The sequence below is a fragment of the Mesoplodon mirus genome (assembly GCF_964341445.2).
Source record: "Mesoplodon mirus genome assembly, chromosome: 7".
NCBI classification, from domain to species: Eukaryota; Metazoa; Chordata; class Mammalia; order Artiodactyla; family Ziphiidae; genus Mesoplodon; species Mesoplodon mirus.
In genome coordinates, this window is record NC_138983.1 from 101,227,189 (window position 1) to 101,249,504 (window position 22,316).

A 22,316-nucleotide genomic window follows, 5' to 3' on the forward strand; every position below is an offset into this window, starting at 1 on the left:
CTAGTTTCAAGTGTGATTTGGAGCTGAAGATCATGATCAAAAGAATGCAGTGCATTTCTGAGCTCCACCAGGTTTTGCTTGTGAGGTTTACATGCCCCTGCCGCCCTTGCTAATTATGAACTGAGATTCATTTTGTGATGCTTTTTGCTCATAGGTTATATACAGTTATTCTTCAGTTCTGTAATTGTAAAATCTGTTGTCTGATTTATTGGTACTAAAGCCAGGGTTATTGCACATCCAAGAAGAGGTTTTTAAATTGGATTATGCATTATGTGTGTGCGTATATGTCTCTGTTTTTTTCCATAGCCAAAATTACAAACCTGCCATGACTTGTCTTGTGCAGGACTCTTCCACACGTGAGAAAACGAGAGTTGTCTATATGTTAAATCTGTAGAGTTAGCAAGTGACCTTTTGTCTTTCATCGAAAGCACTTGACCTGCAGCAGTGCGGCCTCACCAGTGAAGGAGCAAAGGCTTTCCTAAAGGCCCTTGAAACCAACAGAACTCTGCTCGTTCTGGATATAAGAAAAAATCTGCTTGTTGGTCTGTGGTCACTTTTTTTAAATTGATAAACACATAGCAAAACAAAAAGAATTTGTTCAGGTATTGACAGTTTTTTAAAACTTAATGTGTTTAACTTTCCTCATCATATACAGTTGGCCCTTGAACAACGTGGGGTTAGGGGTGTCGACCCCTATGCAGTTGAAGATCTGGGTATAAGTTTATAGTCAGTGGTTCCACATCTGTGGATTCAACCAACCTTGGATCATGTAGGACGATAGTACATATGTATTGAAAACTATGCGTGTGTCACTGGACCCGCGAGGTTCAAACCCATGTTGTTCAAGCTTCAACTGTACTTTTCTAGTGTTGCACTTCCCTTAAGATTTTAGCAGCTACTGTACTAATTAAAGTGAATTATACTTGTAAATTTTTCTTATCTCTACTCTGAATAGAGGTGAACCTAGATACTAAGCCTGCTTCCACCAAGAGCATTCTTTCTTTCCTGTGCAACCTCTGAATTCTTGCCAGGAGTACTTTATTCATTTGTCAGATTCACAAGTAATTTTGTAATCATCTTCTGTGTGCCAGAGACGGGTTTAGGGACTAGGGATAAAGCAGTGAACCAGACAGACAAAAGTCTTGCCCTCATGGAGCCTTACATTCTAGTGAAGGAGATCAGATAGAAATGAGTAAACAGATAAGTCATATAATTTTAGAGAGTAGGAAGTGCAAAACTATCTTAATGTAAGGAGAGTGAGGGAGAGCAGGTAGGACTCCATTGGATAGGTTTGTTAGGGGACAGCTTCACTGGAGAAGTGGCATTTGAACGGAGACCTGAATGAAGAGAGGAGCAAGCCATGGAAGATGTGGAGTAAGCACATTCCAGGACAAGGAGGCAATGAGTATGTAGGCATGTAGGTGGGTGGAGTATTTAAGGAAAAGCAAGGAGGCCAATCTGGGCAGAGTACCGGGTGAAGAAGAGTGTGGTATGACATGAGGTCAAGGAGCTAGCCAGGGGTCTGCTCTTGTAAAGTCTTGAAGGCCAGAGTAAAGATGTGGATTATTCTAAATGAGTAGAGGGGTTTGAGCTGGAAAAAGGCATGATCCAAATCGTATCTGAATAAGGTGACCTGGTATAGAGAAGGGACTTGGGAGGATAAAGAAGAGGAACAGGGGGCTCCCCTGGTGGCGCAGCGGTTGAGAATCCGCCTGCCGATGCAGGGGACGCGGGTTCGTGCCCCGGTCCGGGAAGATCCCACATGCCGCGGAGCGACTGGGCCCGTGAGCCATGGCCGCTGAGCCTGCGCTTCCGGAGCCTGTGCTCCGCAACGGGAGAGGCCACAACAGTGAGAGGCCCGCGTACCGCAAAAAAAAAAAAAAAAAAAAAAAAAAAGAGGAACAGGGAGACCAGTTAGGAGACTATCACAGTGCTCCAAATAAGAGATGTTTATGGCCTAGGTTAGGTTGGAAGTTTGCGGCAAGTGAAAAGTGGTTGAATTCAGGTTGTATTTTGAGGGTGTAGCTATCAAGACCTGCAGATAGATGTGAGGTATGAAGGAAATAGTACCAAGGAGACAAGTCGTTGATGATTATGTGTGCAACTGGGTAGTATCACTTAGAAGAAGGGGGCTGATGGGAGGAGCAGCTTTTGAGGGAATATCAGGACTTGGTTTGTTATCTTGGATGCCCTGGTTTGATATCTTAGATGCTCTTTAGGTATCTAAGCGTCTGGTCGGTGCTCAGACTGTACTTTGTATCCAAAGGTATCCAAAGCCACTTTAGATGCAAAATGTTTCAAGTTGACCTTTGCTGCTGCCAAAATAGTAGCCACTGTGGGCAGTCTGCAAGATGGCATCTTAGGTTTCTGAGGAAGAAATTAGAATACACAAAGGGGGAAATAAGTGTATAATTATATAATGTAGATTTCATATTTAAATGTATGGGAAAAGCAATAATTAGTTGGCTTTTGGTTTTAAATGGAAATAGCCACTCATTGGAAAATAATTACTCTAATTTCAATTCATTTTACTTTAGATCATTCTGTGATGAAAACAGTTACCAAAAAAGTTCTCCAGATGGAAGGAGTGCCAAGTCAGAGGTATATAACATGTTTCAGTTCTTTCGGAAGAATTTCTCTTTAATGGCTTGGTTTTCTTTCTTTCTTAAAAGAAAATTATCAGGGTACTTTCTGCCATCTTAAAACTAAGATTTGAGTCAAATCAAATGGCTTTTCTGTTTTTGAAAATGTTGTGTGATGCTTTAATTTAGGTTCCCAGATATGCAGATTGAAAACCTTTTAACTTTTTATTTTCTGTAACATATTATCGTTAGTCACAAATAGTCTTTTTTTTTTGGTGATAAGAATGAATAGCAGGAGCAGCATTTGTGAAACCAAATCTAATATGAAACTGACTCTTTCTTGTGAGTAAATTTGAATTTTGAAACAGCAAAACAATAAGGTTTAATAAAAAGCAAAATAAATTTTTTATTTTTATGATCTGCCAATTTCCCAGAAAGAGTTTTGTGGTGACTTTAGTTATATACCAGATACATTAAAATCACCAGTGGACAACACATCTTTTATTCAGGTGCCCTCTGAAAGTTTTAAAACTTTGTTGACTTCATATCACTGAACGGTCCACTTTAAAATGGTTAAAATTATAAATTTTCTGTTTTGTGTCGTTTACCACAATTTTTAAAAAATGTGTTGTTTGAAGATTTTTGGGTTTTATAACGGTATTGTATTAGCATAAAAATGAAAAATTTAAAAGACCACCTCTAATCCCATTATCCTATCAAGCAATATTTACATTTTTATTTTCTCTTCCTGCTGTCTATAAACATAATTCCACATAGCTTCAATATAATTTGCCATTCTTATGTTTTCATACTAAATTTAAATTCTGTGATTCATAGTTATACTTTTTACCATTGCATTCACAAGGTTTCATTGAGTAGGTCAATTTTTTAAATTGGTGAAAAATTGGAAATAACCTCAAATAAACTATTGTAAACACCTTCATAAATACAGCTTTTTTTTTTCTACTTAAAGTTGTATGTTTTTGATTGTCTATTAATCAACTTGCTTGGACAATAGTGTATTAAATAAGTTGTTAAGAGTGTTTATGAAGTCAAAAAAAAGCTTATGATCGTCTGCCCATTGTTATTTCAAGAGAGTGATATTTTAATAATCAAATAGTACATTCAAAGAAGTTAAGATTTGTGATATCACACTAATTAGATATTATTATCAAAAATTTATATCCTATGGAAAGCATTCTTAAAATAGCTACATTGACTTTTGCTATGATATTAGAAATGGAAAGATATATAAATAAAACATGTATATGTAAAACATATTAGGAATTCTGTAAAATTAGTACAGAATAATAGGGCATCATGGAATGAGAACAGTTAAACATTTTTTTTTAGTTAGCATGATTAAACAAAGTGGAAATGTAACTGAAGTATACAAGCTCATTGAGCTCTTTTAAGAGTAATTTTATTTCTTGGGCTTTTTTTTGTATTTGCCTCAGTTATTTGGAGACATAGAGGTAAGCCAAATCAGTATCTGGGTATATACCTAGATCCAGGTGAGTATAGGAGTGAAATAATGGTGTGAATTGTGTCACATTTATATTGTACTTATGTATGCCTAATAAAAGATGGGAACTTTTATTAGAAATTTTTTAATCTCCTAACAAGAAAAGTGTAATTTAAAAAAATTTTAATACAAATGTATTTGCATTAGTTTCTGAAAGTAAAGGAAGGGTATACACATACAAACCATACGCATACAAACATTTTTTTTGGATGGCAATGAAGTTAAAAAACACAATAAAATAGCACAAAATGAACTGAGCTCCTATATATTTTTAAGAGGCATGTAAATCACACAGGATCGTGTGGTGATTATCAATAAGCTACACTCTATGAAATATTTGTCCTATATTACCACGTACACTCCATTTTACCCTGCATCCTAATGCTGCTAAAATATAGTAGAAAGCAGCAGCATAGCACAGGGAGATCAGCTTGGTGCTTTGCGATGACCTAGAGGGGTGGGATAGGGAGGGTGGGAGGGAGGCTCAAGTGGGTGGGATATGGGGACATGTATATGCATATGGCTGATTCGCTTTGTTGTGTAACAGAAACTAACACAGAATTGTGAAGCAATTATACTCCAATCAAGATCTATTAAAATAAATAAATAAAATAACATAAAATACAGTAGCTGTGAAGGATAAATATAACCATTTTAACCTATGATGTTTGTTTTCAGTAAATTCAAATTAAATATTTAAATGTGAATTTTAATATATGGCTTGTTCTAAGTAAAATATTAACACGTAGGTCTAGTTTCTGCAACCAAATGTTTCATATAAAGATACTTGCCTCTTTACTACTGAAATATAGGGTAAGTCTCCACATTTCACTCTTTCATCCAGTGGGTTTCATTTGTTTTTTTTTCTGTTTTCTATATGAAATCAAAGGAGCAGTGAAGGTTGACAGGCTTATAGGAGGGTAAAATTGACTCACCTACCCCCCAGCAACTTGCAGCCTTATAACTTGTATTGTTTTTACATAGAAAAATTCGTCTTAAATTTAACTTTTGGTCTACTTCTGAAGATTCTGTTTGGCAGAAGTCATGGGTATATCTGTGTTTCTGTGTCCTTGAGATTCAGAAATGCCAAAGGTGTTCTACGATTCAGGAAACTTGAGTGTTTCTGCATGATACATAAAATGTATCATACTTTGGGATCTTTTTTTAAACTTTATTTTTGCATTTCTGCACATCTCAATACTTTTGTTTTAGTTAAAATAACTTGTTACTGTAGAGAACTTATATTTTTTAAAAATGCTGGCTTATGTAAAACCTTTGTACAAAACCGATCCTCTTTTTAATGGGCTTGGCATCATTGTCAAGTGCCTTTTTGATTCCTTTCGACGTGTGCACGTGTGACAGTTGCTCTGTAGACCTTTGGTGCATCTTGATTCCTTGTTTTCATGCTTTGTCAAACGTAGTCTTGGCCGCAAAGAAGCCTGTAAGTAATGGAAGGAAACACTCTGCTGGTAAAGAATGCTACCCTCCTGAAGCGCTACCACCTGGAGTGTCTGGTTTCCGGCCATTGTGTCCTGCAGAAAGTGCAAAAAGCAACAGGTAAGCTGTTTGCATTCCCTGTCTTTTTCAGTCATTTAGAGTTCTTTATTTTGGAACTTGTATTATGTGGGTGGTCTCTGGTGCTTTGTGTAGAGGAAAAAAGGTAACTCACACATGGCTTGGCTTCTGCCTAATGAGCCCTCTAAGGAAGAAAAATTAAAAGTAATTGGGAGTTTCAAGTTGTTTCTCAAGTGTCACAACAGAGGTAACTCCGTGGGAGTCTTGAGGAGACTAAAATGATCACCAATTGTGCATGTGAGAAAAGTTTGATTAAAGGCAGGTGTAGTTGAGCGAAGCCCTACAGCACAGAAGTAGGAATTTGGATACGTACGAATGGGAAAAAAGACATTTTAGGCATGGGAAATAGTTTAATGCAGAATGGATGAAAAATATGCATTAGAGCTATTCTAAATGAACTGGCTTGTTAACTCAGTAAATCAGATTTAGTGAGTCAAACTAGCATTACCTGATTTCTTATCCAGGGGATAGCTGTTCATAGTAATTTTTGTCACAGAACAGTAAATAAAATGGTTGAATTATAGCTTTAGGCTTGCTAAGTGAAATAGATGGCTCTAGATGATCTTCAGGTGACTTACTTGGTAGTAATCACGAAATTGGGGATTAACAATTGCTTAAGAAAACAAAGAGAATTGATTTTAAATAGTACTTGAAGTAGTTCCTGTGTAAAATATCTGTTCAGTTGCTCATGTTAAATGGATGTTTCTACTCCCCACTGGACAACCGACTACTTTTTTGCAAATGGTAATGTGAATTGCTGTTGCATAAGCTATAGTGCTGAATCCCCAGTGTTTGCACTTGAGTTTCACAGCTCTGTGGTTTCCTGTCTTCTTCCTGAGACACTTAATCGCAGGTCCATCCTCGTCACACAGGGTGGTAAATTAGAGAACGATTAATATCACCATTTAAAGAAGAGAGACAAATCTCAACCATCCTGAACATAGGAGCTGAAGGGGCCTCTCAGCAGTTCAGAGAGTTATTACCAAGCCAGTAGGCTGAATTCTGTTGTGTTTTCTCCGTAGCAGAGCCCTCCAGGTCCTTGTTTTGAGCTTATTTATTTTTATACACAATTCTGTATGGATACTGTTCATACTACTAAATAGTTGTATTAACTGGGTTTAACTGGTCATGTATTTACATGAAGATCTAACTTCGTCTTGTTGATATCTTTTTAGGGGCTTTCCATTCATCAAAGCTCGTGATGTATGTAATCAGTTGGTGGTGTGTAGCTATCACATTTATGATATATAGGGCTTGAATTGGGAAAGGTGGATGGTCATTCTTCTTGCTTTTTAAATTGACAGAGCCTTACAAGAAGCATTTCCCTCTCTGAAATAAATCCATGTAAAACACGTTTGGTCGCTCTCCCAAGGCAACTGTGTAGTTGTGTGGATTTGGCACACAACGGGCAGCCTTGTGGCTATGTCTGTAAACAAGGAAGCCTGTTTTCCAGTCCGCAAATCAGCTGTTACCCAGTGAGACGAACTTGACTGCCATTTCTGACCCCTCACATGGAGCTGTCATACTCAAGAATATTCGCATGTTTTCAAGAAACGTTGTTTGCGGGCTATATGTACAAATTCCTGATCTGAAAGCCAATATAAAGCAACATCTCCCAAACCTCTGCTCTCTCACCAAGGCCACACACATTCCCTCGCTTATGGCCTCGTGGCAAGCGAATACTGTCAGTATCAGATTCTCCTTCCCAGTGGTCTTGGGAGACTGCCTAGTTGCTCTGTGAAAGGCACCACTGCTGAGGTTGAGAGAAGAGCATCTTGGGTGTCAGTCCTGGCCTTGCGTTCCCGGAGAGAGGGGTGTGCACCTCGTTCTCCTGTTAGGGTTTTCCTAGGCTGCAGGGTTTGCTGCTTGTTGTCAACATGATGTCCTAGTGACTTGTCCTCTGCGTGGTTATATAATCCCAGCACAGTTCTTTATGATGTGTAGACTGTTATGGGGTTGTGGCCAGGTCAGTTTTAAATGTTTGGAAATGTCCTGTTGAACAACACTGCAGTGGCAGTGAAGCTTGCTGGGAGAATTGTTGCCCTAGTTTTGGCTTAAGGGTGGTGAGAAGATGAAGTTTTTGATGGGTCAGTTTTAGTTGTGTGTGTGTATGTGATTTATCTTTTAAAATTCTAATGTCTATTATTCACAGCTTAGATATGTTGACTTCCTGATTATTCATCAGTCCCTTTACTGATGTATTTTCCTCTGAAAAACTACATTTTCTTCCAGACTGTTTTTGTCTGATGGTGAAGAATAAATTTTTCATTTGCAGTATAAAGTTGATCTGAGAAGAAATGTTTACCTTGGATCTTCACTTGGCTTCTGTGAAAGAAACTTAATAAAATAATATGGGCAATTCCCATTACTAATCCTAACCACGTACAACAGAGGTCTGTACAGTAACATAGCAAAAATAAGTTCCTGTACTTTTACTTAGTCATTGCCTGTTTTACACTAAAGAGCAGTGAGAGACATTTATAAATAATGATACCTCAGATCACTTTTGTTAAATGTCCTCTAATATTTGGATATTTGGATCTGGCTTGTGTTATCTATTTTACAATCTTGTCTTCTTTCTTTGCACTTTAGTGTAACAACTCTGTGGTTTCCTATCTTCTTCTTGTGCCACTCAGGTCCATCAGAATTTCCTGTGACTGTGGCAGTAGAGAGTCCTTCCTCCTCAGAAATCGAAGAGGTCGATGATTCCTCAGAACGTGTTCAGGAGGAGCCAGAGAAAATCCGTTTGAAACAAGAAGCATTGCAGGTACAAAGTTATCACTTTAAAGCTATAGAGAAGATTATTTTTCAATCGGAAGGCTGATCGCAACACAGCACAGCTTGTGTGAGGGTTCTGTTTTCTCCTCCCACCTGCATTGTATCCCCTTGAATGGTTCCTTAAGCTTAGACCAAGGTGAATGGTGGACATTTGAACTCTAAGAAACGAAAATCAAAACATGTCGTTAGTAATATATTTTCCTTTCCTTAGAACCTTAGTATATTAGATTTAGGGTGAACCTTAGTGATCATAAGATAAGGAAATTGAGTTCTGAATGAATACAGTCAGCTGATTCAGTGCTCTTGTTTTACAGATGAGAAAATTGACAGTTCTAGTTGAACTCTCTTTTTATAAGAGGAAAATATGGCCTCATTTTAAATAAAAGTAAAGTTGAAAAAAGTTTTGATGTTGATATTCTCCTTTCCTAAAATCAAAAATATCAAGAAGCTACATTCTATTACCAAATAAACCTGACCTCTCATGTCATTCCATACTTTTGTTTGTATGGGCAGAAAAGAAAAATTGATTTTTATAAGAAATTTTTGCACCTCAAAGTTAATATATTTATTTTATTTCAACCTTAATGCAGAGCTGAACATTTCTAGTAAATAAAGGAACACCATTTCGGGGGGACCTTGTCTTTGTGCTACAAAGTCCACGTTTAATTTTTTAAAATTATTTAATATGATTTTCTCTTCATATGAAACATGACACTTGACAGGTTTCAGAACTAATTATCCCATTATTGTAGGACTACGGGAATTACTCTTTGATTTTGAAAAGAGTTAGTTTTTTATTTTTTAATTAAAATTAATGATAGTATAGAGAAATTTTAAGAAAAGAACTTAGAAAATTATGAAATGTTAGAGTAGGAGAAATCTATAGTTCATGTAGAGTTACTCCCTTTCGTTTTATAAATGAGCACCTACAATTTGTAGAACGTAAGTGGTTTATTAGTAAATGGCAGAGTATGACAAGACCCTAGAGCATCTAACCCGCATTCCTTGTCCTTTTAGTTGTGGTGTATTCATTTCCGTCACGAATAGACCACGAGATTGTATTTGTAAAAGCAGTAATAGACAGTGGGGAAGTCCAAGAAGTTTAAACACTGGGACCACAGAATAGCAGATTCAGAATGCACTGAGAACCCTTTTAGCTCTTCTCTGTTTTGACAAGACACTACAATGATGGTATCAAAGTGTTTAAGTATATATGCCCACAACAATCAAGAGATTTCAACATAGTTTTGAAAGAGAGAAGACAGGTGGAAGGGTGTGAAACTGAAGCAGTAGAACAGAGGAAAAGCATCACCTAGGATATGCACAGGGACCACGTGAAACTGAGGAGGATTCTGACCCCACCTGCAGAAGTAGCTCCGTGCTTTGATGCGCATGTAAGAGAGAGGGTGGAGTTAGTTAAAAGTGTGACTGAAATAGGGGAGCTCATTGAAGGGTTGTGTTTCGAGGAGTGGACTCCCAGCCCCGCCCTCACCCTCCTGAAATGAGATGATTTCATTTTGAAAACAGTGAAACTGGTGAGAACTGGGGCAGCTAGTGTGAGTTTTTACACGCTAGAAAATTGTGTTTGGGGGAGATCCTATTACAGTTACTGCCCGCTTCTTCCTGCATAAGAAGCCTATCAATCGTTGACTTCAGGGAGCTTTCTGCGCTCATTCTTAAGTAGAAAATAACTGTCATTTGCCTGTTAGTTGAGTAAAGCTTACAACATGAGAGAGGGGGAAAAAGAGTGAAAGCATATCCTAGTAGGACCAGGGACAATTTAGGGAACAGAATAATTTAAGAAAAAACCCTAATTAGTATCCTGAGAGAGGTTTAAAAAGAGCTAGCAACTATAAAATAAGACTAGGGTATTAATGAAAAGGAGAATGGTCAGAAAGCAAAAGAGTTCTCCTGGAAATGAAAATATGGTTGCTGAAATAAATTCAGTAGGAATTTAAAAAATTTCTCAGTATATAAAAAAGAAAGACACAATGGAAAATGTGATAGAAATATGTTAGAGAGGCTGCATCTGGGAGATCCCACATGTTACTATTAGAAACTCCAGACCCAGAAAAAAAATGGAGGGAAGCTGTCAAAGGGCAACAAAATTCCCCACAGCTGAAAGTAGACATCAGGCCTCAGATTGAAAATAGTTATGCAAGATGAGCAAGAATAGACTCATACCTAGGCACCCTTCCTTGTGAAACTTTCAAATACTGAAAAAATAAATTAAAATAGAATAAAATACTGAGAGGATACATCCATTCCAGAGAGAAAAATACTGGTCTCCTAAAAAAAAAGGTTAAAATCTGACTTTATCATACTTGTCATGAGCACCATGGATCCTGGAAGGCATTAGAAAGATACCTCCAAAGTTTTTCAGGCACATAATTTTCACCCTAGGGGTTTGTATCCAGCCAAACTATCAGTCATAAGTGGAGGCTGAAGAAGATATTTTGTACCCAAAGAAATTTGAAAAATTGACTTCCTGTGCTACACCTTAAGCTATTTATAGAAATAATCCAGCAAAATGAGTCAATAAACCAAGAAGGAAGGTAATAGGGGATTCAGTGCAGATTGCAGCTAGTCTAGAATGGAGAGGCTTCTATTGATTGTGTGATTGAGAGCTTCGAAACACCTTGAGGCATATCGTACTTACTAGGTGTTAGGCACTGTTGGAAGGGAGGAAGGAGAGGAAGAGGAGAAGGAACTTGAACTCCAGAGGAGAAAAGGCTCTACGGACATAAACCTGAAGCACACTAGACTATGGTTGATTTTTAACCTACTATTGGTGAGGAAGGGAAGAATCCACTTCAGCTTGACACTATAGATGTCCCCCTTTTCAGTGACACACAGGGGTAATGACCACGTATCTAATTTGTTGTCCAAACCGGAACTTGTCCAAACTCCTTACACTTCAACAGTGTAAGGAGGCACTCTAATGCTGTAACATCAGGACAACAGGTATAAACGGGAACAGCCCAAGGCGGCTTGGGGTATGTGGTCACCCTGCACAAGGGCAGTGACACTGGCACAGTATGGAACGAGGTGTAGTCTATACACAGAGACACAGTACATCTGCAGTGGGCAATATTAATTTCATTGTAATAATGGCAATACTGTCTTGGTTTGCAGCTTTTATTGTCAACGTGCATGTAATCACAAATAACTAAAGTAAACAATACTTAGTATGTATGAGTATTAACTTGGTATGTACTGAAATGTATTGTGTAGTAGTATGTACTTAGTATATATTAGGCTCTAAGTGTTTTTGCATATATTAACTCATTTAATCCTCTGAATAGCCTTATGAGGTTGGTGCTAATATCATTCCTACTTTTGAGAGCAGGAAGCTAAGACAGGGAAGGAACTTGCCCAGGCTGTACCTTATTTAAGGTTGGATCGAGGCTTTGAGTTTAGGCTCTCTGCCTGTTCTCTTAAACCTTACTCCGTACTGACTCTCAAATAACAGAAGAATTAACTGCACATAGAATAGAATATAAATTTCAACTTTGACAATGTAAGAGCTAGGTTTGGAAGGTAGACAGGAGGTTGAAAAAAGGGAAGATGGTATGAATGTCCTTATTTTACAAAGCGTGACGTTGAGAGAGTTTCTAGTTGATCAACAATGTAGGTTTTTAAGTATATCACTACATGTCAAAGAGATCATGAGCAGTGGAATAACTCATGATGACATAACTTTACTGAGCAGTGTGGACATAGGAAAGAATGTAGAGGAACTAAACCCTTACTTGTTAGTAATTCAGAAAGTGAACAGATAATGCCTCCAATTTAGTGAGAAAATAGTCATGTGAGAGTATTACTTGGAAATGCAGAAAAATTCAAAATGACAATAGTTGGATCTCCCAGGTGGCGCAGTGGTTAAGAAACTGCCTGCCAAGGCAGGGGACATGGGTTCGAGCCCTGGTCTGGGAAGATCCCACATACCACGGAGCAGCGAAGCCCGTGCACCAGAACTACGGAGCCTGTGCTCTAGAGCCCGTGAGCCACAACTACTGAGCCCATGTGCCACAACTACTGAAGCCTGCGCACCTAGATCCTGTGCTTCATAACAAGAGAAGCCACCGCAATGAAGAGTAGCCCCCACTCGCCGCAACTAGAGAAAACCTGCACGCAGCAACGAAGACCCAATACAGCCAAAAGTAAATAATAATAATAAAATAATAAAAAATAACAATATTTGACGTAAACCTCATAAAAAAGGAAATCCATACAGCCAGTAAACACAGAAAAGTGTACAACTTCATTAAGTAATAAGTGAAAAGTGAGTCAAAACCAAGGAAACTACATGTCAATCAGATTGACAAATACATAAATAAAAAGTCTGGTAGTATCAGGTATTGTAGGCCTGAAGTACTATGGGAATCTTCTACCCTGTTTATACTGGAGTGTAAATCAACACAACTACTTTGGAAAGCATTTAGCCCTCTCCATCAACTGAAGGTATATAAATAGCCTGTGAGCCAGCAGCCCTCACCCCCGCCCTGTGTAAATGCACCAGAATAACGGGCACAGCAGGATTCCTGTCCATGATTTGCATTAGCACAAACTGAAAACAAACCAAATGTCCATTAACAGTCAAAAATAAATGATGTGTATTTGTACAGTGGGAAAACTATCCAGCAATAAAATTGAATGAACTAGAGCTACAGGCAGCAATGTGGATGAATTTTTTAAACCAATGTTGAGAGAAAGAAATAAGATAGAAAAGACTTCATATACTATGATCCTGTACATAAAGTTAGATGTTGACACAACTAAACTCTTTTGTTAGGGATGCATGCAGGTTAAAGGAAATGACTGTCAAGAAGTGAGGTTGGTGTTTAACCGGGAAGAGGGAAGGAGCTTGTGATGAGAAAAGGATATGGGGGGTTTTTGCGATGCTGACAAGTATCAATACTTTCAGCTTCGAGTAGTGCTTATGTAAGTATTCTCTTTTTATTTGTCACATTGACAGTTTTGTTCTGTGCACTTCTCAGTACACATATCGTATTTTACAATTAAAAACTGCGTAAAGAATCGGTCGCTTCTTGAGTGCTGGATGTGGGAGTGGGATGAGACCGTTTCATTTTAAGCCCTTCACTACTGTTTGCATTCGCATGTTCATTCATTCAGCATTAATTGCACATATTCTATGTACCAAGCACTCTTCTAATTTTATATGTGTTTTAACTCATGTAATTCTCACAAGAGCTCTGTAATATGGGAGCTTATCTCCATTTTATAGATGAGGAAGTTGAGGCCTAGAGTTATAGAACTTGTCCAAGGTTCTGTAGCTAATGGGTAGTGCCAGGCCCATTTGCCTCAGAGAATCTGAATATTTACAATATAATCTAAAAGAGAAATTTAATGACTAATTATAAGCAAAAAAATTGCACACTAAAGAAGATGACAAGTTTTCATCTATCCAGTTAGAGAAAAACACACAGTCTGTCTTTCACACACGTACATCTTATATGTACGTGTGTGGCAGGGATTCTCCTTATTAAGCAATTATTTATTGACCGTCTACGTTGTGCTAGGCACAGGTGCTGGGGATAGACACTTAATAAAATACACCCCCTATCTTCAAATAACTTGCACTCTAAGTGAGGAAGTAAGCCAACAGTTATAGTAGAGGTTATATACCAAGTGATACATCGCTGATGGCAGTGTAAAATCTCAGAAATCTTTTGGAAAGAAGTCTGGAGGTAGGTACCTCAGAGCCTTAAAAATGTTCATTTGCTTTGATCTCAAACTCATTTTTATGGATTTATTGTAAGAATGTTATTCTCAATATGGAAAAAGGCCTTCATGCATAAAAACGGTTATTTTGTCTGATAATACTGAAAAGTTGGAAAGAATTTAAATGTGTAAAATGGTTAACCAGTAAACCCACTCAGTGGAATATTTTGTAGCCCACACAAAAAAATCAAGGTTATGAATCCCCTGATTATATGAGAAATGCTTGATTTCAATGTTAAATGGAGAAAAGTTGAACATAAAATTTGATATCCAATATGATGGGAGCTTTGTCCCAGAAAAATCACCCTAGCTGGTGTACAGAAGGGTGGAATGGAGAGCAGATGGCAGGAAGGAAAATTATTCCAAAGCCTTATCATTAGTCTTACTTAAGTAATAGAATATCAAGCAATTTTACTTTCTAACTTTTTTGGTTCCATATTTCCATGTAAGGGACATGAATTCTGAATACTTTGTAGGAGGAGGGTACACTTTTTCACAAAAATTGAACACTGTGTTCTAATTCCCTCCATTAGAGGGAGAAACTGTTGCATGTAATTGCACTTTGATGTGCTATTTAGAACCAGTCAGGAATTTTAGTGTAGCTTCCTCTGACCGTGCTGAGGGTTTTTTGTTTTTTTGTTTATTTGTTTAGAATTTCTTTGAAATCAGTTTTAGAAGATTGATTAAACCATTATATTAAAAGTAGAGGAATTCTGCAATTTTTTTCCCTTTTTCCCCATTGAAAATTTGACTGGCTTTAGTAATGAACCATTAAAGAATTTGAAGTTCTTAGACTCTCAATTTTTTAAACATGTTCTGAATATAAAAATATATGTTCATTGAGCAAATGTTTGAAAACAATGAACTTCTTGAAGGAAATAAAAGCCACCTCTGCATGTACACACACCTAATCTGCTCTTTTGTCTTAAAAAAGTATCCGAAATATTTTGCCATGTCACTAACTACTCTTCTACATCAGAGAATTTGATTAAGCTTATGCATCATCTCCCAGGAAAAACGCACAGATATATTTTGAATGTAGCACTCCTGAAGCCCATTCATGAACTCTGGTTGAGACCTCTTGTCATTCTTAGTGGCTTCATAGCGCATTCCTTCAGACGATGAGCTGTTTTTATTTAAACCAGTCCCAATTCGGAGGCTCTTAGCTTTCTTCTAGGGTTTGGTTATCAACAATCTTATGACATCATGTTGGTAGATAAATCTTTGCCCACATCTTTGATTTCCTTAGGGTAAACTCCTGATGTAGGATTGTTGTTAGGTACCAAAAGCTACTGTCCAGAAAGTGATACCAGCTCCTCTCCCAATGATGGCATATAATAGAGTTCCTCATTCTTTAAGTGATTGTTCAAAGCAGTTAACATGTATAAATATACCTTACTGTTTTCATAAGTATAGGTATTATGATTGTTTATCACTGCATAAGAAACCACCCCAAAACAGTGGCCTAAAACAATGACAATCATTTATTTTGCTCACGAACCTGGAGGTTGAGTAGAATATTAATTCTTTTACTACACTCTTACTGACTGAAAACAATACCTATTTGACTAGCTCAGAGTTCTGTAGGTCAGAAGTCCAGGCACAGCGTGACTGGGCTTCCTGCTCAGATACACATGGGAACATGTGGGTTCCCTCCTGAGAGTGTTAAAGCACGTGAAATTTAAGTGTAAGATATTGAGCCCCAAACGTTGGATGTTCACCATAGTTTGTGTGGGCCACAGAGCTGAAATGAAGATGTCAGTCTGGCTGTGTTAGCGTCCAGAGGCTCTGGGAAAGAATGCCTACAGGCTTCTTCCGGCTTGTTGGCATAATTCAGATTCTGCAGTTGCAGGACAGAGGTCCCCATTTCCTTGCTGGCTGTCAGTCGGGGGAGAGTTTCAGCTCCTAGAGGCCTCTCGCTTGCCTTCCCTGCCGCAGCATTGGACCTCTTCAGAGCCAGCAATGGAGAGTCTCCCTCTTGTCCCTTTTGTACTTCAATTCAGGAAGAGTTCAGGTCCTTTTCATGGGGTGCCTGAGTAGGCCACATCCACCTAAAATAATCTCCCTATCTTAAAAGATCAACTGATGTTGAACCTTAATTCCATGTGCAAAATCCCTTCACTACAGCACCTACATTTAGAGTTTGATTGGATAAGTGGAAGGTTTGTGTACTTCAGTAAGTGGTCATCTTGGGGGCTCTGTCAGAATTCTGCCTATTGCAAGCAGTGTCCCCACTTCAAGGACCGAAGTGTCTTAGTTCCTAAAACTCCTAAGATAGTTTATCAGTGTTCATTTTACTTCAGTGACCTTGGTGAAGGGAAGACTACCACCTCCGTGAGCAGGAATGGCAGCCAGCTTCCTGAGTCCACAGTGTGGCTCTGCTACTTAGTGGTGTGACCTTGGCTGTGCTGCTCTACTTACTCTACTTCTCTGCCTCTGTTTCCCTCATCTGTAAAATAACATGGAGTTAGTGATTGTTCTTTCCTCGTAGGGTTTTTTGTTTTATAAATTTATTTTTGGCTGCATTGGGTCTTCGTTGCTGCTCGCCAGCTTTCTCCAGTTGCGTCGAGCGGGGGGCTACTCTTCGTTGCGGTGCGGTGGCTTCTCTTATTGCGGAGCACAGGCTCTAGGTGCGCAGGCTTCAGTAGTTGTGGCACGTGGGTTCTAGAGCGTAGGCTCAGTAGTCATGACGCACAGGCTTAGTTGCTCTGCGGCATGTGGGTTCTTCCTGGACTAGGGCTCGAACCCGTGTCCCCTGCACTGGCAGGCGGATTCTTAACCACTGTGCCAGTAGGGAAGCCCCGTCTTAGGGTTTTGATGATTCGATTACTTAATACCCAGGGAACTCCAGGAACAGTGCTTGACTGTAAATTGCTTTAAAAGTGATTACTTTTTTAAAACATGCTTTTGAAACTGCAATTATGCAATTCAGGTATGCTAAGCAGGTTCGTTAATAGGACTTCCTGCTATAAAGAGACCCACAAATAAAAATAGAATTTTTCTTTCTTGGTCGTAACTTCTTATTTTTGACTTACTATGTTATATGCATATGCCTTTTATGGTGGGCTGCCACAAATTTATGTTGGAAAGAGTGGAATTTAAATAAATCTTTGCAAATTTGATAGATTTTGATCATTCATTTCACTGGCATGGTATGATATGACCCGTAGCAGACTAAAATCTGAGTTCACTTCTGGCTCTGCCCCTAAATCCTGATGAGACCAATAGCTGGAAAGGCTTTTGGATATTATACTATGAATTAGTTATAATATTGACTCTGTTTGCTTAGGAAACCCTGGAGCAGTGCCTAAAGCAGTTAAAGGAGGAAAGAGTAATAAGACTGAAGGCTGATAGACGAGTCAGTGAGGTAAACACGTTTCATCTGCTTTTGAGAGTGTTTTGGTTTTATTTCGATTTGATTTTAAGCCATATACACATATTTTGTAAGCTTTAGAACTGTAATATGTTGCAAATTGGTGGTATCATATGGACTTTTGCATGTACTGGTATTTAGTGATCATATGATCTATATTCCAGAAAGCATGTTTTTAAAGATGTGAAAATCTGGTTTTGTGTATGTGTGTGTGTGTGTGTGTGCTTTTATATGACATTAGCTTATTTCCTGTTCATGATTCTTTGATTCAAGAAGGCACCTTCTGTGCATGTATTGTATATACAGTAACATAAAAGACATGATGAGACTCTCCTGGCAATGAATTAGGAAAGTGAATCATTGAAATAAATTTAAGATATTGGAAAACTTCTAAGAATGCAATGAAAGATAAAAATATATACTATGAGAATTACATTAGGTAATGTGCATGAAAGCAGGGCATAATCTAAAAAGTTCTATCTAAATATCATTTATCACAGGGTGAGTGTAGGGAGGAATTTTTGAAAGTGCATCCATTGGATTGGCAGACACTCATTCAATAAATGTTGAGCACCTGCTCATGTAAGGCAAAAGGGGCATCATGAACATTAACGGCCTTTCTGAGAAATACGAGAGTTGAGCTTACAGGGGGTTTTAAGTGCGTAGATGATGAGCAGAAGGGGAAGAGTGCACGGGGGTGAATATGTTGAAGAAGCCAAAGAAAATATTGGTGATCGTACATTTAATAAATCGGGTTGGGTATGATTTAGGACTTTTAAACGTAAGCATTAGATATTTTACTCACTAAAGTTAATTCTTAACATTCAGCAGAGTTGTAATATGTTTTGTTCAAATCAGATTCTATAACTCACTTTCTAATTTAAGGGAAACTTAAAGCAGGTCATTTTCTAATGTGGAATGAGGCTCCATTATGAATTGAACCAGTTAGAAATGTGATCTTTTGTGAAAGATCATTAATAAAACGGTAGCTTGGGTTTATTTATATACCACCTAAGTGTTATATAGGAAACTTTGTTGGGTGCCTGTGAGTTTTGGTTATTATGTGATAAGGTCTCTGTCTTTACTGGCGGAGGGTTACATTAATTATAAATTAATTACATTTTGAGTGTTTTAGTTTTGTTCCTTGAAACTAGGCAAGACTACTTTTTGTTTGTTTGTTTGTTGTTTTTTGGGGGGTTTTTTTGCGGTATGTGAGCCTCTCACTGTTGTGGCCTCTCCCGTTGCGGAGCACAGACTCCGGACGCACAGGCTCAGCGGCCATGGCTCACGGGCCCAGCCGCTACGCAGCATGTGGGATCTTCCCGGACTGGGGCACGAACCCGTGTCCCCTGCATCGGCAGGCGGACTCGCAACCACTGCGCCACCAGGGAAGCCCAAGGCAAGACTACTTTTGATGACAATGAGAAAAAATCATGTCAGACGTTTTCAGTCTTCTTGTATAGCTGGAACATGAAAATGCCCAGTTAAGAAACACAACTTTCTCTTTGTCTGAAGCCCTTCATGCCCACTCATTGACAAGCATGATCCTGGATGATGAAGGTGTTTTGGGCAGCACTGAGAATTCTCTTCAGAAGTTCCATGCTTTCCTGGTTCTCCTTAAAGATGCTGGGTTAGTTCATTTCTCTTCATGGCATTCTTCTCTTTGCGACTCTAATGGTAGTTTGCTGAGGAACTGGAGCAATTTTCATCACTTACGTGGCTATATTTAGCCAAATTTAGTGTAATTATAGGTAATATAGTTGACGTTTTAAAATGAGGAATTAAATTTTTTAAGAAATGCAAATAGGGAAGCCTGCTTTGGTAGAGTGGGGAGCCCATTATAAAAGAGTAACCTGTAGACAGAGTAATTAGTAGGTATAGTTGTTTTGTAAAGACTAAATTAAAGGCAGTTTTCATTGAAAATAGTCGGGAATGCATAAGAATTTTCCTATCTTTCACTTCTTTTGCTTGTTTGATAAGTTTGAATTAAAGTTATCTTTGCCTTAGACATAAAAATGATTATTAATCTGCAGGGGAGATATAGGTCAGTGGTTCTCAACCAGGAGCAATTTTGCTGAAAGAGGGAAGTGGAGATTGATAGTTGATGGAGCGGTGTTTTGTCAGTGAATGAATTGGTGTTGGTGTTGGGAAGGAAGGAACAAACACATTCTTGGAAACTGGAGGAAAGGTGGTAAAGAAGTGTGGGAATGGAGGTGTGACAGGCAGTGGACAGGGTGCACGGTACATATTGAAGCTGCTAGTGAGACAGTGGGATGTCTCCTAGAGGATGAATCTGGAAAGGGCTGAGGATTTGGGGGAGAGAGAGGCTTGTAGTCTGGAGTAGGATGTTGGCTTTTAAGATTTTAGAAGTAAGACTTCCCTGGTGGCGGGGTGGTTGAGAGTCCGCCTGCCGATGCAGGGGCTAAGGGTTCGTGCCCCGGTCTGGGAGGATCCCGCATGGCGCGGAGCGGCTGGGCCCGTGAGCCATGGCCGCTGAGCCTGCGCGTCCGGAGGCTGTGCTCCGCAACGGGAGAGGCCACAGGAGTGAGAGGCCCGCGTACCGCAAAAAAAAAAAAAAAAAAAAAGATTTTAGAAGTATTTCATGATTGTAGGTCTGGGGAAATCTAAACTGCTCTTCTGTGATTATAATAACCTTTGTCTTTTCTCCTTTCCTCCTCTCGTCTAGGCTTGGGCAGTTGGCCAAAATGGCTGGTATAGATCAGTCAGATTTTCATTTACTAGGTCGTCCCCAGGTGAATTCTGCTGTTAGTAGTCCACCTAAAGAAGAAAAGAAGGCACTTGAAGAAGGAAAATCAGAATCAAAACAGAGAGGGGGCTTCCCTGGTGGTGCAGTGGTTGAGAGTCCGCCTGCCAATGCAGGGGACAAGGGTTCGTGCCCCGGTCCGGGAAGATCCCACATGCCGCGGAGCGGCTGGGCCCGTGAGCCATGGCCGCTGAGCCTGCGCGTCTGGAGCTTGTGCTCCGCAACGGGAGAGGCCACAACAGTGAGAGGCCCGCGTACCACAAAAAAAAAAAAAAAAAAAAAAAGAATCAAAACAGAGTGCCCCATAACAAATGCAAAATAGCCAAGTAAATGGACAGAACAGCACTTAATGATTCTAAGAGTGATTAGCAAAAAGGAAATGACCAAGTCAGAGAGAAAACAATAATGATCAGTCTCGAATAGTTCACATGCTCGGGAGCTAGAAGACTCTGGAGTCCTTTCCAAATCTGAGATTAGTAAATGTGTGCCCATTTCATGATACTGTACTTTTGTAAATAAGGAGACTGGAAGTTCTTGAGAAAATTTATGAGTTAAAGCAAACTATCCTTAATGAAGAAAGAAGACATTAGAGAAAATATTCCAGATTTTAAATTGGATAAATGTCTGTTCTGTTCATATTTTATCTAGGTTTCTATTTGTATTCAGTCAGCTTACAATGAAGGAACACTAATGAAGGTACACATACTGATATAATTTTTAAAATAAGTAATCCAGACATAGCTAATAGGTAACATATTAGAGTGAATCACCTGGTTATGGGAATGGGAGGGGAAAACCTGTCAGCTTTTCCTCTAGCCTTACTTGGAGCCCCCATCAGCCAATCTCAGAGTGGCCTTGGGAACTGACAGCTTGAGAACACAGTCTGGTCACAAACTATATACGGTTTACATGTGCCTGGAGGATAGCAAAGAAATTAATTATCTTACAGAATAGGGTTTTATTTTTAGTGAGGGAAAGGAAATGGGTAGCTAGGTTAAGCTGAGAATCACTTGGCAAGATATAATTACAAAAAAAACTGGCTCTGAAATCTTCTGATTAATCAATTGACTGTGTTAATAATAAGATTACAGAGTAACATTGAAGTTTTGAACTCTACTTTTTAATGGTTGGCTTTGTTCATCACTGAATTTTTGTCTTGTCTTTTGTCTTCCCCTCCACTTTCCGAAAATTACAGGTGATGCTAGGATTCCTTTGCCTCTCGACTCCTTCCGTGTCCCAGCGTCTACTCAGGAGGCCTTAGAAACTTCCAAAGACAACCTGGGGGTGCCAGTCACAGAGCAGCAGCAGGAGTCTTTTGAAGATTTCATTGCTAGAACATGTTCTCCTTCAGCAGATGTCATTTCTGGAACTGGAAGTCAAAGAAAAGAAGAGGAATTATCTAGAAATAGCAGGTCTTCTTCAGAGAAAATGAGCAAAGCAGGTGAATTGACCAAAAACTACTCTGCTAAGAAACAACCTGGGAAGGACCTGCATTCCTGCTCTGACTCACCTGTAAAGCAGAAAAGCAAAGGAATTGGGCAAAATAATTCTTTGGTTAATAAACCAATTAAAAGTGAGTCTTCAAAAAAACACATTTCTGTTAAGAAAGAGAGTAGAATAGTGACTGTTTCATCAAAGACAACTAAAAGTAAACTCAGTCTACTAGAACAGTCTGAAAATGATACTCTTGGATCTGATTGTGAATTTCAAGAAAGCATCCATACTCTATCACGCCTAACATAGGTCTACATCTTTTAAAATTATGTTTTTGCCTTCAAATTTTCATAAATTACTTATGTTTTTATTATAGCATATGGTGTTTTCAGTTACTTGACTGGAAGCCATTAGAGAAAGATTTTTTTATCTATACTTTTTTATTATAATGGAAGTTTTGGTGTACTTTTCCTTGTAACACTTTGCACCACTCATTCAGCTAGTGTTTACTGAGGGCTTCATATGTACAGTACTTTTCTG

At 38.7% G+C, this 22,316-nt stretch overlaps 1 protein-coding gene, 1 long non-coding RNA gene and 1 pseudogene across 3 annotated transcripts in view; 1 reads left to right on the forward strand and 2 right to left on the reverse strand.

Annotated features, from left to right (window-relative positions):
* LOC309808912 (centrosomal protein of 78 kDa-like) overlaps window positions 1-22,316 on the reverse strand; it is an 823,590-nt pseudogene that overhangs the window by 101,773 nt on the left and 699,501 nt on the right. The gene's annotated exons all lie outside the window — the stretch shown is intronic.
* Window positions 5,274-22,085, forward strand: LOC309807232 (centrosomal protein of 78 kDa-like; the record flags this gene model as incomplete). The annotated part of the gene is made up of 8 exons (XM_082626577.1): window positions 5,274-5,664; window positions 6,858-6,907; window positions 8,319-8,449; window positions 17,495-17,572; window positions 19,042-19,208; window positions 20,265-20,430; window positions 20,991-21,038; window positions 21,522-22,085. The coding sequence occupies exons 1-8, from the start codon at window positions 5,408-5,410 to the stop codon at window positions 22,083-22,085; spliced, it is 1,461 nt and encodes a 486-aa protein (XP_082482703.1). The 5' UTR covers window positions 5,274-5,407.
* Window positions 21,629-22,316, reverse strand: part of LOC309807249 — a 70,354-nt gene continuing 69,666 nt past the window's right edge. The window contains exon 6 of the long non-coding RNA XR_014294545.1: window positions 21,629-21,711. This is a non-coding gene — a long non-coding RNA (uncharacterized lncRNA). The remainder of the gene's footprint in view (window positions 21,712-22,316) is intronic.